At 39.0% G+C, this 16,359-nt stretch overlaps 1 protein-coding gene across 1 annotated transcript in view; it reads left to right on the forward strand.

Moving 5' to 3' along the window:
- LOC129249133 (transcription factor 20) overlaps nucleotides 1-15,834 on the forward strand; it is a 43,386-nt gene extending 27,552 nt beyond the window's left edge. The window contains exons 6-8 of the mRNA XM_054888786.1: nucleotides 14,059-14,376; nucleotides 14,475-14,959; nucleotides 15,128-15,834. Of these exons, the coding sequence (XP_054744761.1) occupies nucleotides 14,059-14,376; nucleotides 14,475-14,959; nucleotides 15,128-15,490 (1,166 nt within the window). The 3' untranslated portion in view covers nucleotides 15,491-15,834. The remainder of the gene's footprint in view (nucleotides 1-14,058; nucleotides 14,377-14,474; nucleotides 14,960-15,127) is intronic.
- Nucleotides 15,835-16,359: the final 525 nt, after the last annotated feature.

Raw genomic sequence — 16,359 nt, forward strand, 5'->3', positions numbered from 1 at the left:
TCGTGAATTCATTTGAAGAAATCGTTCGCATAAATTTCTATAAAAAGAATAACAGAGTGGAAAATATTGTTCATGTATTATATTTATGGGAATTGTTGCTCACAGGGAATTCATGAGCAGAGTACGATTGTTGTTGTTGTTGTTCCTGTTGTAGCTTACTAAACCCTGTCAGTGCAATGCTGATTACCGATAGTCTTCGTCTAGCTCATCTAACGGTAGGCCCAGGAATGTTGCGATTGTCTCATATACGGCTTGTGTGTGCCAGCATGACAGAATTGAGAACGAAGGTGTTACTTCGTAATAGTTTTCGCCCAACAGTTAATTATCGTGTAATCTCTAAAATTCCCGCTTTTGTTGTTAGAAACAGATCATTTGAGGTCATCACTGAATTTATTAGGTTCCGTTCATAAGGCATTTGAGATGCAACCAGAAGTATTTTTTTCATATTCAGAGGCTGGAAAAAATAATATACAACCATTTATTTACTTTCTTTATGAAAATAATTCGGCATGTACTTTTGTTTAGAACGCCAATTATTTTATGTGCTCACCGAAAAGTCAATGTAACCGAGGCTCTGAAGCTCTCGCCAAAAATTTTCCAAAATTGGATTTCAATAATTTAAGTGAATTCTTATTTGAAGTTGTTGTCTCTTGATCATGTTTTCCTAACAATATTCTTTTGGCTATTTCAATATTATTCTGGGTAAAAATTCTGGAAAAAGTGTGAAACAAATTCTAAATACCCTAAATTCCTTTGAGTCATAATTCTGTATTTTTAAAATTCTGTAAAGGCAAAATTATGTAGAATTGTTTTTTTTTTTGATAATAATATTCTGCATAAAAATTTATTTCAATGAAAAAAATTGTATTTACTATAAATTGAAAATGTGAAAACAATATGCCTTGAAATGCACAAATTTCTGTATTACAAATTCTGAGAATCGTAAGCACTTCTTCTCTTCATACGTTAAGTTCTCACAGTTTCTAATACAGAAAGCAAAATATTGTACCATACAAATTATTTACCCAACCCAATTATTTCTAGTGCATTCGTGTCATGTGCGTTGGCCCTATAGAAAGTAGTTCATAAATGTTAAATCGGTTCAGTAAAATCCGTAAAATAATTATTTTGTATGTATAAAATAATAAAACTACTTAGTTGTTTGGGGAAAACCTTTTTTATTTTTCGACATACTCTCCTTTTAGGCTTACACACTTCGTCCAACGCTGCTCTAGTTTGTAGAAGCCTTCCGTATAATAGGATTTGTCCAAGTCTGAAAATAGCCATTCATTTCTGCAATCACCCGCTCGTTTGAATAAAATCTTTTTCCTGCCAGTTATTTCTTCACATTTAATAGTCCGAGGGATCGGAGGGCGCCAAGCCTGTAAAATAGAGGGAATGTGACCATGAATTATGCAACCATGACAGCTGAGCGGTAAGCTGTAGCATTGTCGTGATGGAAAAGGAAAATCACTCGACTTCCTCGATTGAAACGAATGCCAAACATATAGAAATAGGTCACCGAACTAGCTGAAACTTGATGTGTGTTCTTCCAAGAGATGCTGCTAACAAAACATAAGCTGGGTAGGTGCCAGTAGTGCCTCTCTCTTTTCAAAGGACCCTCGCAATTATCATAATTAGAATATGAACCAAGTGGGGCCACAATTACGATTTCTGTTCATATTATCTATCGATGCCACCTAGTGAATACATTTTTTGTAAAAATATTATATAACTCTTTTATATTCCAAATATGGACTAAATAACACCCAATATACGAATACTTAAAATATATCGACCGCAGCACCACCTTCTTGAATAAGCCTGCAAAAATTCACTGAACTTTTATCAAAATCGAATGATATGAGATGAAATTTAATTATAGATAAATTACAAAAACAAAAAACAAAAACAGATTTAGTAGCAATTTGAAACATATGACTATATAAAAATGTCAAAGTCAGTCCCAAATAACAGCAGCATTGCTATTTTAGATCGCTCACCACTTATGCAAGCGCTTGACTGAGCTCTTTAAATACTCGTAACATAATCGAATCTAACATAACAGCAGCCGATTGGCTGTTAATTTTCAAGTCTCTTGTTGTTACTGCTTCTGATATTGTATAACTGATTGCTTACTCTTCTCAATAATTGGGCACCACTTATAACACATACATACTTATATAGTGTCGAATTTTGTGGGCGAAAATCCCGTTTTGCTAAAATATAGTTCTGCTCTATTTTCTCATTTTTTGCTCTGAACTTATTTGAAGCCATTCATTTAAATTTCTGCAGACTCACGTAAACTCAGTAGTTGACATGAATACCAGATGGGCTAAATAGAAATTTGTTGAAATCAGTAAGCTCACAAACTGTTGCCTATTTTTGAGCTACTCTACATTCTCCCATAGGTACTTCTAAACTCTACTAACTAGGCGCATAGCAATTTCGCGCAAAGGCAGGGGTCATTGTCAGCAGGCAACTAAACTTGAACTTATATTATGCATATTAATTTCACCCTTCACTGCATTTTCGCTTGCACTGATTATATTTTAATGTAATATACATTTGTAATTCGGCTTTAAAATAAAATCATTTTATATATAAGTAATATAATCAGAAATCTAAACCACCTACATAGGTATGTTAGCATGCATGAATATAAAGTACAATAACAGACATTTACTTCGTACCGTTTCTCTGAGATGATAACATCTGCATTGTTGCTCTATTAACTGCTAGGCAACAAATTTATGTTAAAATTCACTGTAACATTTCCAGCACATTGCAAAGTCATTGTCACTTAAAGAACCACATTATTTTGTCTATCTGCTTGCATTAAGATGCCTTAAAGATTAGAATTACAAAGGTAGTCAGCAAATCATTAAAAGTGAATAAAGACCTGTATAAAATAAGCCTGAAAGAAAAAAATGAAACGAGGTGAACTCCCTAATGACAACCAAAGTGGCACAATTTGATTCTAATTACGCGCTCACGTCGCTTTCTCGGATTAAATACGCTAACTGCTCTTTTTTGTTTTTCTATTTTGCTATTTTGTTTATTATGCTATGCTATGCTATGCTTTGTATTTGCCTTTGTCTTTGTTTGGCTCGCAGGCATTTCGAGTTCAACTGATGGCGTTCACTGATCTTCCAGTGGTTTTGTTTTTTCTTCTGCTTCTTATAGTTTTGGTTGACTGACTCATTAACTGGCTGACTAGATGCCAGAGTGTCTGTTTGGTTCGCTGTCCACTGAACTGAAGAGCCATGAAGTCAGTTATCAGCATTTCGCTTTCAGATGGCGGCAAGTGCGATGTACTCAACTTCTATAAGTTCATCATTAAGATTCAAAGCGATTGTGTGCATTAATGTGGGCATGTGTGTAAGATGTGTAAGTTGTTGTTGTTGCGATCTATTAAAGGCATAAAACACTTCACTATTTGTGGTGATATTTGTCTAATGTGGGGGTCACATCTTGATTAGCAAATGTACAAAACTCAAATAGAGAAATGTTAAATTTTATGTTATATACATAATTGTGAATTTTTGACATAACAACTTTAGTGTCTTTAATAGGTTTTGTTTTGAGGTCTTTAAATTTTGATTTATCATAGAAAAATGTAATATTTTGTTCGACTTTAATTAAGATGTTTACTCAAACTGTGACTACAAATCCATTAAGGATTAAATATTTCGAGACAAGCAAGCAATTTAGTGCCTACCAAAAAAAGCTAAATCGACTTAAATTGTTTTATAAAAAGCTCACAGATACATATTTATTAAATAGTTTTATTAGTACAATATGGCGGCCGCCGTAGCCGAATGGGTTGGTGCGTGACTACCATTCGGAATTCACAGAGCGAACGTAGGTTCGAATCTCGGTGAAACACCAAAATTAAGAAAAACATTTTTCTAATAGCGGTCGCCCCTCGGCAGGCAATGACAAACCTCCGAGTGTATTCAAGTAACGTATGACAATAACAATGACAAACTTCAATTCCTTGACAATGAGCTCACATCCTGCGCGATTCGACGATTTCCATGATTAGATCAACATTTTTGATGATTGGCTTAGAATGAAAATATTTGGAACCACCGGTTTGTTGTTGCGTTATTTACTATAATATTTATTCCATAAAAAGTATTTTTTTTTACATTCCTGCCCCAACTTATCACCTTGATTTTAGTGTGGTCCTAAAGAATGTATCGAATTTTCTATTTTTATTTTCATTAAATTTGGAACCCTGTAAATCACAGCTGATTTTACCAAACACAAAAATGTCACAGGACTTTCTTGAAGTATAATATTACCTTTAACTCACTGTATGGAATGACCTGATGCATACATCAAAAGATACGGTTCACTAAAATCATCTAGCGGAAAATGTTCAGAACTTTTTACTTCACCTGATATTTCATCGCCTGGGGTACTCTGAATATGGCGACTCTGACGAGATGCTATTTTTTTTGTAAAGCACAACGGGAGCCAACAAATTTCCTATCTTATTTGCCCCAACTACGGTTCTTTTCTGGACGATGCTCTCACGTAGACTCACTCGTAGACTCTCACGTGGAAAACATAACAGCGTTTTTGCCAATTTTGGTCCTTAAGTGTTTAATTATTTTTCTATTAATATATCCAGTAACAGCCTCTAAGGCTTTCAGCTGCCTTTTTTTAATTTTTATAAATGTTTCTGCTTAGTTTTTTCCATTGATAATTTTTAACCCTTTAATTTATTGAATTTTTTTTTGTCTTATTTTTGGGAAAAACTATTTCTGCCTATCTAGCTAATTTTCATTAGCATTTTTTAACCCTTTAGCTACCAAATATTTTTCATTTTTATTTGTTTTTGTTTTTTAAGACTTTTTCTGCTTATTTCTGGTTACTGAGTTATTTTTCATTAATATTTCCATTAATAGTCACTAACCCTTTAGCTACCTATTTTATATACATAGCTTTTTTTTTTAAATACTGTTTTTGTCTACTTAGTTTTTTCCATTAATAGTCTTTAACTCTTCAGCGGCTTATTTTTTCATTTATATTTTTTTGCAAAAATTTTTCCTGCCTACTAAACTATTTTTATTAATATTTCCATTACTAATCTTTAACCTCCCAGCTACCAATTTTTATATATACTTTTTTGATGTGTGTCCATTCAGAGGTCTTTGTTTTTTGTTTATTTATTTATTATTATTACTTTTTTTTTTGAAAAACTTTTACTGCCTATTTAAGGATTTTCCATTAATAGTCGCTAACCCTTTAGCTGCCATTTTTTTTATTTTTAACTTTTTCTGCCTACTTGGTTGGTTATTTTCCATTATAATTTTTTACCCTTTAGCTATTAATTTTTTTATTTACTTTTTTTCACAAACTTTTCCTACCTTCTTGTTTTTATATTAATATTTCCATTAATAGTCTCTGTCCCTTTACTCATTAATAATTGTTAACCCTTTAACAGCTTAATTTTATTTTATCTTTATTTTTTTGCCTACTTAATTATTTTCCATTACTAGTCTTCAGCCATTTAAGAAGTTAAAAAAGGTCAATATTAGTACTATTTTGTTTGTTTTTCAAATTCAAAAAATTCCAAGAAAAGAAATTTTTCAATTCACCGGTGGTAGGACTAATATTTATATTATTAATATTAGCTTTACACAGCAATTGTCAAACCAATCCTAACATACGGTATACTACTGTGGGCAAAAAGTAAGGTGAATTTATTTGTCAAACTTCGCGGGATTAAAATTACGTTCTAGTTATTTTTTCATGAGTTGGCATCACTGTTAATAACATCTGGGCCAACTTTCATGTGAATGTAATTATCAGTAATATATTTACGCTTGTGTTTACCAAACGACCAAGAGTGCATTTTTCGATTTTTACAATGTGATTTGATTTGCAGAGAAGTGCCATCAAATTTTGTTTACGGAATGAAATTTCGGCTGCGCAAACGTTTAGCATGCAGACGGCATTTAGTGATTCGACCATGTCGCAGAAAAATGTTTATAAGTGGTACAAAGACTTCAAAGAGGGTCGAGAACGTGTTGATGACTTGGAGCGCTCCGGATGACCATCGACGTCAACAGATGACCAACACGTCAATAAAGTGAAGGAGTTAGTGCTCAAAAATCATCGGAATATCAGAAGGATCTGTGAAAACCATTTCGAAAGACCATTTGGGCCTACGAAAAGTCAAATCTCGTTTGGTACCGAAAACTCTCAATTTCTTGGAAAAAAAGTCGTCGCGTTGATATGTGTGAAACAATGCCTTCAGACTATCAGAACCAGCTCAAATGCATCATTATGGGGGATGAGACTTGGATTTATGCTTACGACCCTGAAACAACCGACCAATCAAGCGAATATCGTGCTAAAGGCGAGGCCAGACCGAAAAGAGCACGTCAAAGTCGTTCAAAAATAAACGTCATGATGACAGTTTTTTTCGATTTTCGTGGTGTGGTGCACTATGAATTCCTTCCACCTGGCCAAACTGTTAATAAGGAATATTATTTGAACATTATGCGTCGTTTACGTGAAGCAATTCGTCTAAAGAGACCAGAATTATGGGCCAACAACTCTTGGTTTTTGCATCACGATAATGCACCGTCTCACACTGTACTCGTTCTTCGTGACCATATCGCCAAAAATTCCACGCATATCGTTCCGCAACCACCGTATTCGCCTAATTTGGCTCCGTGTGACTTCTGGCTATTCCCAAAACTCAAGAAACCACTCCGGGGAACGCGTTTCGAGTCGATTGGGGAGATAAAAGCTGAATCGAAGAAGGTGCTGATGGCTATACCGGAAATGGACTATTTGGCATGTTTCGGGGATTGGAAAAATCGTTGGCATAAGTGTATTTCATCGAGAGGGGATTATTTTGAAAGGGATGAAATTGATTTACAAGAATAAATAAAGATTTTTCATTTTACAACCAAATTCACCTTACTTTTTGCCCACAGAGGTATTAGCATACATGTTAAGTTCCAATTAGAATTAGCAATTGATGCAATTGGTTTATATTCTCTAATTCATCAAACAATTAGAATGAGTTCAACTAATTCCCATTAGATAATTGAAATTTTTATTCCAATGGTAAAACTAATTGCAATTAGTTGCCATTAGCAAAAAAAATTGGTTTACCTTTACAATTAGAAATCTAATTGACTTCTGCTAATGCAATGAGATATTTAATTAGCTCGAATTAGAATTAGGAGGATGGTTCCATGTGTAGAAGTCCACGCAAGTGGGGAAAGTTACTGATCGCCATTCACTTGGGAGTGGCCAGGACGATTCTTCTACATATGGTTCAAGCAGCTCACAACGTCCGGGATTAGCCCACGTATCCTCTGGTTAGCTTCCGAACACCCGTTCGGGAGTGAGCTAAAGTGAGAAGGCGAAGCATCCCAGCATAGCTGGTTGTGCGCTGGGTTTGGGACCCGCCACTTAAAAAGCCCCCCCAATGAAAACAGCAACAAAGCCTCGGATGAGAACTGCCTTTACTGATGACGACCCCTGCAAACGAAATAAGGAACACGATTTGAGGGCATGCACCTGGAATGTCCGGTCCCTTAATGGGGAAGGTGCCTCTGCCCGGCTGGTTGATGTCCTCGTGAGAGTAAAGGCTGACATCACTGCCATCCAAGAGATGCGATGGACGGGGCAAGGTAAGAAAAACATAGGACCTTGCGACGTCTACTACAGCTGCCATGTAAAGGAGCGCAAATTCGGTGTCGGATTTGTTGTGGGAGAGAGACTTCGTCGCCAAGTACTGTCGTTCACTCCGGTGGACGAGCGTCTCGCAACAATCCGCATCAAAGCGCGATTTTTTAACATCTCGCTAATTTGCGCCCACGCCCCGACGGAAGAGAAGGACGATGCGACCAAGGATTCTTTCTATGAGCGCTTGGAACGTTCCTATGAGCGCTGCCCCCGCCACGACATAAAAATCGTGCTTGGCGACTTCAACGCCAGGGTGGGCAAGGAGGGAATTTTTGGTCCCACAGTCGGAAAATTCAGCCTGCACAACGAAACATCCGGTAACGGACAGAGGCTGATCGACTTCGCCGGGGCCCGAAACATGGTAGTCTGTAGCACCAGATTCCAGCATAAGAAGATTCACCAAGCTACCTGGCTGTCTCCAGATCGAAAAACGCGAAACCAGATCGATCATGTTGTGATAGATGGAAGACACGCTTCTAGTGTATTAGATGTACGTACGATCCGAGGACCCAACATCGACTCGGATCATTACCTTGTTGCAGCCAAACTGCGCACACGCCTCTGTGCAGCAAAAAACGTACATCTACCTACGCAAAGAATGTTCGACATCGAAAAGCTGCAATCACAACAGACAGCCAGAAGATTCGCCACTCGACTCTCACTCCTGCTCTCGGAGAGCACTGCCCAACACACCGGCATCTGCGAGCAATGGAGCAACATTTCTCGTTCCCTACGTACCGCCGCCGAAGAAGAAATCGGATTCCGGCGAGCCCGAAAAAACAATTGGTACGACGAGGAATGTCATGCTGCCGCCGAAAGAAAAGATGCCGCCTATAGAGCCACGCTGCGATCGGGCGCAACGCGAGCCATGTGGGATCGTTACAGAGAGCTAAAAAAGGAAGAGAGACGTATTATCCGACAGAAGAAACGAGAGGCCGAAATACGTGAGTGCGAGGAGCTTGAGATGCTGGCCAACAGGAACAACGCCCGAAAATTTTACCAGAAAGTTCGGCGGCTTACAGAAGGTTTTAAGACCGGGGCGTTGTCCTGTAAGAACAAAGACGGCGATCTGGTGACTGACGTACAGAGCAATCTTAAATTATGGAGGGAACACTTCTCGAACCTGTTAAACGGTGACAGCTGCGCATGTCATAGAGAATGTGAAGATCCCGATACCCCAATCGTTGACGACGGAATTGTCGTTCCGCTACCCGATCATGACGAGGTGAGAATAGCGATAATGCGGCTAAAGAACAACAAAGCCGCGGGTGCCGACGGACTGCCGGCTGAGCTATTCAAACATGGCGGCGAGGAGCTGGTAAGGTGCATGCATCAGCTCCTATGCAGAATATGGTCGGATGAAAGCATGCCTGCCGATTGGAATTTAAGTGTGCTCTGCCCAATCCATAAGAAGGGCGATCCTGCAATTTGTGCCAATTACCGCGGGATTAGTCTTCTAAATATCGCCTATAAGGTTCTAGCGAGCGTATTGTGTGAAAGGCTGAAGCCCACCGTCAACCAACTGATTGGACCTTATCAGTGTGGCTTCAGACCTGGAAAGTCTACCATCGACCAAATATTTACAATACGCCAAATCTTGGAAAAGACCCATGAAAGGAGAATCGACACACACCATCTTTTCGTCGACTTCAAAGCTGCATTCGACAGTACAGAAAGGAGTTACCTGTATGCCGCTATGTCTGAATTTGGTATCCCCGCAAAACTAATACGGCTATGTAAGATGACGTTGCTCAACACCAGCAGCGCCGTCAGAATTGGGAAGGACCTCTCCGAGCCGTTTGATACCAAACGAGGTTTCAGACAGGGTGACTCGCTGTCGTGTGACTTCTTTAACCTGATGTTGGAGAGCATCGTACGAGCCGCAGAACTTAATCGCTCAGGCACAATTTTTTATAAGAGCGTACAATTGCTGGCGTATGCCGATGATATTGACATCATCGGCCTTAACAACCGCGCTGTTAGTTCTGCCTTCTCCAAACTGGATAAAGAGGCAAAGCGAATGGGTTTGGTGGTGAACGAGGACAAAACGAAGTACCTCCTGTCTTCAAACAAACAGTCGGCGCACTCGCGTATCGGCACCCACGTCACTGTAGACAGTTATAATTTTGAGGTTGTAAAAGACTTCGTGTATTTAGGAACCAGCATTAACACCGATAACAATGTCAGCCTTGAAATCCAACGTAGAATCTCTCTTGCCAACAAGTGCTACTTTGGACTAAGTAGGCAATTGGGCAGTAAAGTCCTCTCTCGACGAACAAAATTAACACTCTACAAGACTCTCATCATGCCCGTCCTGACGTATGGCGCAGAAGCTTGGACGATGTCAACATCCGATGAAGCGACGCTTGGAGTGTTCGAGAGAAAGATTCTGCGTAAGATTTTTGGACCTTTGCACGTTGGCAACGGCGAATATCGCAGACGATGGAACGATGAGCTGTATGAGCTTTACGACGACATAGGCATAGCGCAGCGAATAAAGATCCAGCGGCTTCGTTGGCTGGGTCATGTCGTCCGAATGGATACAAACGCTCCGGCCTTGAAAGTATTCGATGCGGTACCAGCTGGTGGTAGCAGAGGAAGAGGAAGGCCTCCTCTGCGTTGGAAAGATCAGGTGGAGAAGGACTTGGCTTCACTTGATGTGTCCAACTGGCGCCGGCTAGCACGAGAAAGAAACGACTGGCGCGCTTTGTTAATCTCGGCCAAAATCGCGTAAGCGGTTATCGCGCCAATTAAGAGAAGAGAGAGAATTGAATATCTAATTGCATTAGCAGAAGTCAATTAGATTTCTAATTGTAAAGGTCAACCAATTTTTTTTGCTAATGGCAACTAATTGCAATTAGTTTTACCATTAGAATAAAAATTTCAATTATCTAATGGGAATTAGTTCAACTAATTCTAATTGTTTAATGAATTAGAGAATTTCACAAAAGGAGGCTAATTAGCAATCATTAGCATTATCTAATCATTATTTAACATCTATGGGTATTAGTATGGTGGCCGGCTTTAAATAAGTTATATATTAAAAGAACCATGGTACATGTACAAAGAATGGCCAGTCTTTGCATCTTCGGGGCCCTTAGGACTACACCCACAGAGGCACTAAATATTATGCTTAACCTTTTACCAATAGAACAATTCGGTAAGCAAACAGCTGCCAAAGCAACACTCAGACTAAGAGAAATCGGCCTACTCAGAATGAACCAGAGAGGACACTCTTCAATTTTAGAAAAATGCCCCTGCATTCCTGGAACAACGGATTTCTGTAAGACCAAGGATATCAACTTAAATAAATCTTTCGTCACAGTATTTCCTTCCAAAGAGAAATCGGATAACGGGCTTATTGTTAAGAAAAATGATATAAACATCTACACAGATGGCTCAAAACTAGACAACAAAGTAGGTTGAGGGGTTTACTCCGATAAACTTGGAGTTACCCAATCATTTCTCCTATCTGATCATTGGAGAGAAACGAGAGTATTATCCACAAATGAAGCATTCATATACTCGGACAGTCAAGCGGCAATAAAAGCGCTTGACTCTTAAACGCACTCATCAAAAACAGTCTTAGAATGTTTTAAACTTCGGATGAACTTGCTCGAACCGGTACAACGCTTGATCTCCAACCGGATAAGACGCTGATACCCATGCCTATAGCCACTTGTAAATTACTTATAGACAGGGAAACCATCAAAAAGGTAAATACAAGCTGGAAAAACCTCACAACATGCGAACTAAGCCGACAGACATAGCCGAATTGGAACAGCAGTCTATCGAAAATCTTGTTAAGATTTAGCAGAGAAGCTATAAGAAAAATGATAGGTGTATTAACTGGTAATTGTTTAATAGGCAGCCACGTTAGAAGGTAAGGACTCCCGTACTTCGATTTCTGTAGAAGCTGTTTTAATACAGAAGAAGTGGAAACAGTCAGACACCTTTTATGTGAGTGTGAAAGCCTAGCTATGAGAAGGCTGCGCACTCTTGATACGCTATTTTTAACCGATGTAGCGGACATAGCGCATCTGAAACTAACGAAGCTCTGCTCGTTTATTAAAGCTACTGGAGGGTTTGAAAAGGAACACGTAGGGTAAGGATAAGCTCCAGTGGTATCACAATGGACCTGTGAAAGGTCTAAGTGTGTCGCTACGACAACCACCCAACCTACCTACCTACCGGTGGTATCCTTAAAGGTTTAATTCCAGCTTATGCTTCCGAAATGAGTGCATGATGCACCGTACTTCGGCTAGAGGTTTTTTTGTAGTGTAATTCAAGCAAAATATAAAAAAAAATACCAGTCTAACGGTTAGACGCGATAGAAGTGAAACCTTCCGTAAAACAAACTGAGAGAGAATGAGACGGAGGCAGCATTAGGAGCGGGATAATTATATTGTAGGTTCATTATAATATTGCTATAAAGTTCATATATTATTCATCCTCAATGTTTTCAATTTCAACAAATGATATGAGTGGCTTATGATAGCTAAAATATGATACAAATGCTTTGGTTTCGATGTTGTCAACATATCTTTGAAATACCGTGTCAATTGTTGTTTTTTTCTGTCGATATTCACGACACTTTTCTGCATTATTTTTCGGCATAATTGCGGTAAATATTTAAAAATGAAAATATTTACGAATATAAAAATACGGACGCAATACAGCACACGCGGTTGCTATTATGAGCGTCGTAGCGCGTATAATACACAGACGTACTAACATACACGCAAACATTCGTAGGACGCCTGGTTTGAATTTTTTATACATATGTATGTATGCTATACTATGGCCTAGCCTATGTACGTACATACATATTTGTGTTCTGAACTTCCAGCATAACAATGCTTATTAATATACACATATGCATCTACATACAACCGCACACACAGGCCACTCACTTTATTCCTGTAAATGCGTATGTCGTCCAAAGCTAAAATTCTATGCCTAGCGACTACAAGAACAAAATGCATTAATAGGCGCAGGCGTAGCGGCCATCATCCTAGTTGCCATAGCGCTGAACAGTCGCGGCGGCGCCGAACAGTTTCAACTATTGTACTGTGCAACAAAAACTCATCATCAAAAAATTGATTTATAAATTCGAGCTCATAGTTCTAAGAGCAAGTACTTTCATTCATAAAACGAGCCGCCCATATGCTAATTTTCTCGACAATTCGAAAATAGTCAATATTGGAATATTTCGCGTAGAATTATTTGCCAATATTCAATTTTTGTCAAGTCGAGTGCCCGCGGCTCCGTAAATATGTTTGCACCCATATATGTACATATGTAAATATATGTTTCTAAATGCTCGACAACCGCAGCTGCCTGTTCAAGGTTACTGTACATTAGGCCGGGTCGATTTGTGGGAAGGCAAAAAAATCGCCCATTGCTCTGTGAAAATCATATTCTAGGGATCAGAATAAGAAATTTTGCCGAAGGAACCATACCTCTAAAACGATTTCTGATGTCCCCCAATATGGGTCGAACTTTTTAGTTTCTTTCCTATAACTCACATTCATTCATTTACATATGTTCTGACTAAATAAATTTCTTAAGAGAAAAAATAGATAATATTATAAATAAATAAATAAAAATAAAGAAAAAACATAGCCATTTAGCTGATTTTTTCATGTAAAGGCCAAAAATGGTGATATTTTGAAATTGGGGGACATCAGAATTCGTTTTAGAGGTATGGTTCCTTCGGCAAAGTTTCTTATTTTGATCCCTAGAATACGATTTTCATAGAGCAATGAGCGATTTTTAAATCGACCCGCCCTACTGTACATGCAATGCTGTGCCTATGAATGTGCGCTGTGCCTATGAATGCGCGCTGGATTTCTTGAGAAATTTTACCGTATGTTTTGCTGTGGCGAGGCACATATGTACATACACACAACATATATACATATATCCGCATATATACATACATATGTAAATTCACAAATTTAAATTTGCTTATGCCATCCTTCTGTGTGCCTGGTAATGAAGCATTTTCTATACATACATATATATACGTATATCTTTTTTCTTCTTCTTTTTGGTGTCGCTTTTTCGTTTCACTTTTTCTCAAATCACTCCCAACGATTCTAAAGAAGTTTTCACTTCAATAAAAGATCTGCATAACCGAATTGTAAAAGGGGTTTCCTGAAAAAGTTGCAGAACATGGGACTATGCAAATAATTTTTTCTTCTCACAAAATCTAATGCGAGTACTCGAAACAAAGCTTTTCTATTTATGCCAAAATCGCCTTCTACTTACTATGCATTTAATATATTTTTTTTAATAATTTTTTTTTATTACATTTTTTTCAATTATTTCTAGTGGAATTAAACAGTCGCATCTTTAGTCACAAAGGTGGCATACAAGTGCCCACTACAGGCGTGAACGCCAACAACAATCCCAACAGTGTATTGGTTAATTCGTATGGTAATACCAACAGCAATAACAACATTAACAATCCGAGCCTCAATCTGAATCCGGTGTACAATGCGGCAACATTGCAACGTAGCGGTATTTACGTGCCTCAAATGGCTGATTTGGCAACGGGTGGTGTTTATATCCCGCAACAGCAACAACTACAACCGCCACCGTCACAACAGCAACAACAGCAGCAGCAGCAGCAATATGTGGTGCCACAGGGTGAGTATTTCCGTTAGTTAGTAATGCAACTTATTTAAAAAATTAGTAAAAACAACATTTAAAAAAAATTTGCATACGAAAAATATCAACTCATTAAGGCCACATGATGATGCCACCGAATGTGCAGTGGCAAATGCAACAACAACAGCACCAACAGCAAGTGGCGCCTCAGCAGCAGATGCAACAGTCACCGCAAGAACAGCAACAAACACTGCCACTCCCTCTGCAACCGGGCCCAGCTTACATATTAAACACAGCCGACCAGCAAAAACAACCAGTGGCTCCGTCAGCTGACAACAAGGCAACCGCAGTCGAGGTGGGGCCTGCAGACAAGATATCGCTACAGCAGCAATCGCAGGCAGTCAGTTCGCCACAATCAATAATGCAGCAATCAACGGTGCATGTGGCCTTATCAGCGGCGGCACCGCCAGCCGCGGCAAAATCGAATGTGGTGCCAGCGACGACGTTACAAAAGTCAGACGCCAACAAAGTGGCCAGCAAAGCTGCTGAAACGCCAGTGGCGCCCGAGGGTGAATACGATGACTATGATGAGGAAGAAAAGTCAACAGAACCGCCAAAAAAGGTATGCAAATGAAAAGATTTATGCTGTTTAAAACAACGCTGCGTATGAGTGACGCGAATCGACAAGTGCGTTTCAATGTTGTTGCTCATACGCCAACGCATGGATTAATAAAAAATTTCAAAATATACAACTTACGACTTTACCAATCAATTCCTGCCTTCATTACAGAAACACAAACACAAGAAGTTGGCCGGCATACCCAAAGCCGATGCGAAGAAGAAGCAACAATTGGACCCAATCGAGTTGGCGCTTGAAGAGCAAAGACAACGCGCCCCTGCTCCCTCGCCCGTGCATGAACAATACAAAATGATACACGAAAATCTCGGCTTGGAATTCCGCGATCACGATGGACAATCGGAGCGCCCAGGCGGTGCCATGCTCTCGCTGACGCTTGGTCTACTGGTTACGGCGGCACTCGCCATTCTAATTGGCTGCCGTATGCGTACCGTCGGTCGGCGCACGCGCCGCATGGGCGGTAAGGCGCCTTATTCGCATGAAGCAGATTTTCTGGTGAATGGCATGTACTTGTAAGGCAACTTATGTTGTGGGGAGAGGGAGTGATACATACATACATACATACATACATACACGTGTGTGCATATGTGTGGTTGTCACTCCAACCTACTAATCTAGCGCGGCTGTGGTGATTCTAACAACAACAACAAAAAACAAAACTAAAACAATTTCTTTAAAATAAATACGTATGTGAATTTCTTAAGCTGCATGTATACACACACACACACATACATGTGTGCATGCCACAAAAGTGAACATATAACCTGCAGGGAAAGACGAGGTTAGTGAAAGAATTTCCAGCCGTAGTGCGAGTATTATTTCACCACCAAAATGCATCGGTTCGCGGAAGAGAGCCTAAATGCGACATCAATGAAAAAAAATTTTTTTTTTTTAATTTTTAGTTGTATTTACACAAGTGTTTGGGAGAAGCTCAAAAGGTGCATGGAATGAGGTGGAAGTCGTGTGCAATTAAATACGTTTTTTTTGTTCTTTTCGACATACAGTCAAGCTTCTCTAATGAAAATGTTCGACTTATAGAGACTTCGAGTTATAGATTTTTGTTTTTTAAACTGCAAACATAAGTAAAAGTTACAATGTATTAAAATATTCAGAAATCACTGAAAACCTTATTTCCTTCTGCTGTTTTCATTAAAGAGAGATTCTAATATCTTCCAAGCTTTATAGGGGCCTTCAGTGGTTGTCTCTATCATCTGCAAATATAATAAAAATAATTTCCTCCATTGAACCCTAATCATCACTTCCGTTTCTGCTCAAATGCGAATCTGCTTCTACGGTGCTTAGTTGTTGTTGTTGTTGTTGTAGCAGTAATAGATATCCGTCAGTGGAGGGTATATCACCGGTCGTCTTCGTCTAGCTCATCTAAA

The sequence above is a fragment of the Anastrepha obliqua genome, chromosome 5 (assembly GCF_027943255.1).
Source record: "Anastrepha obliqua isolate idAnaObli1 chromosome 5, idAnaObli1_1.0, whole genome shotgun sequence".
NCBI classification, from domain to species: domain Eukaryota; kingdom Metazoa; phylum Arthropoda; class Insecta; order Diptera; family Tephritidae; genus Anastrepha; species Anastrepha obliqua.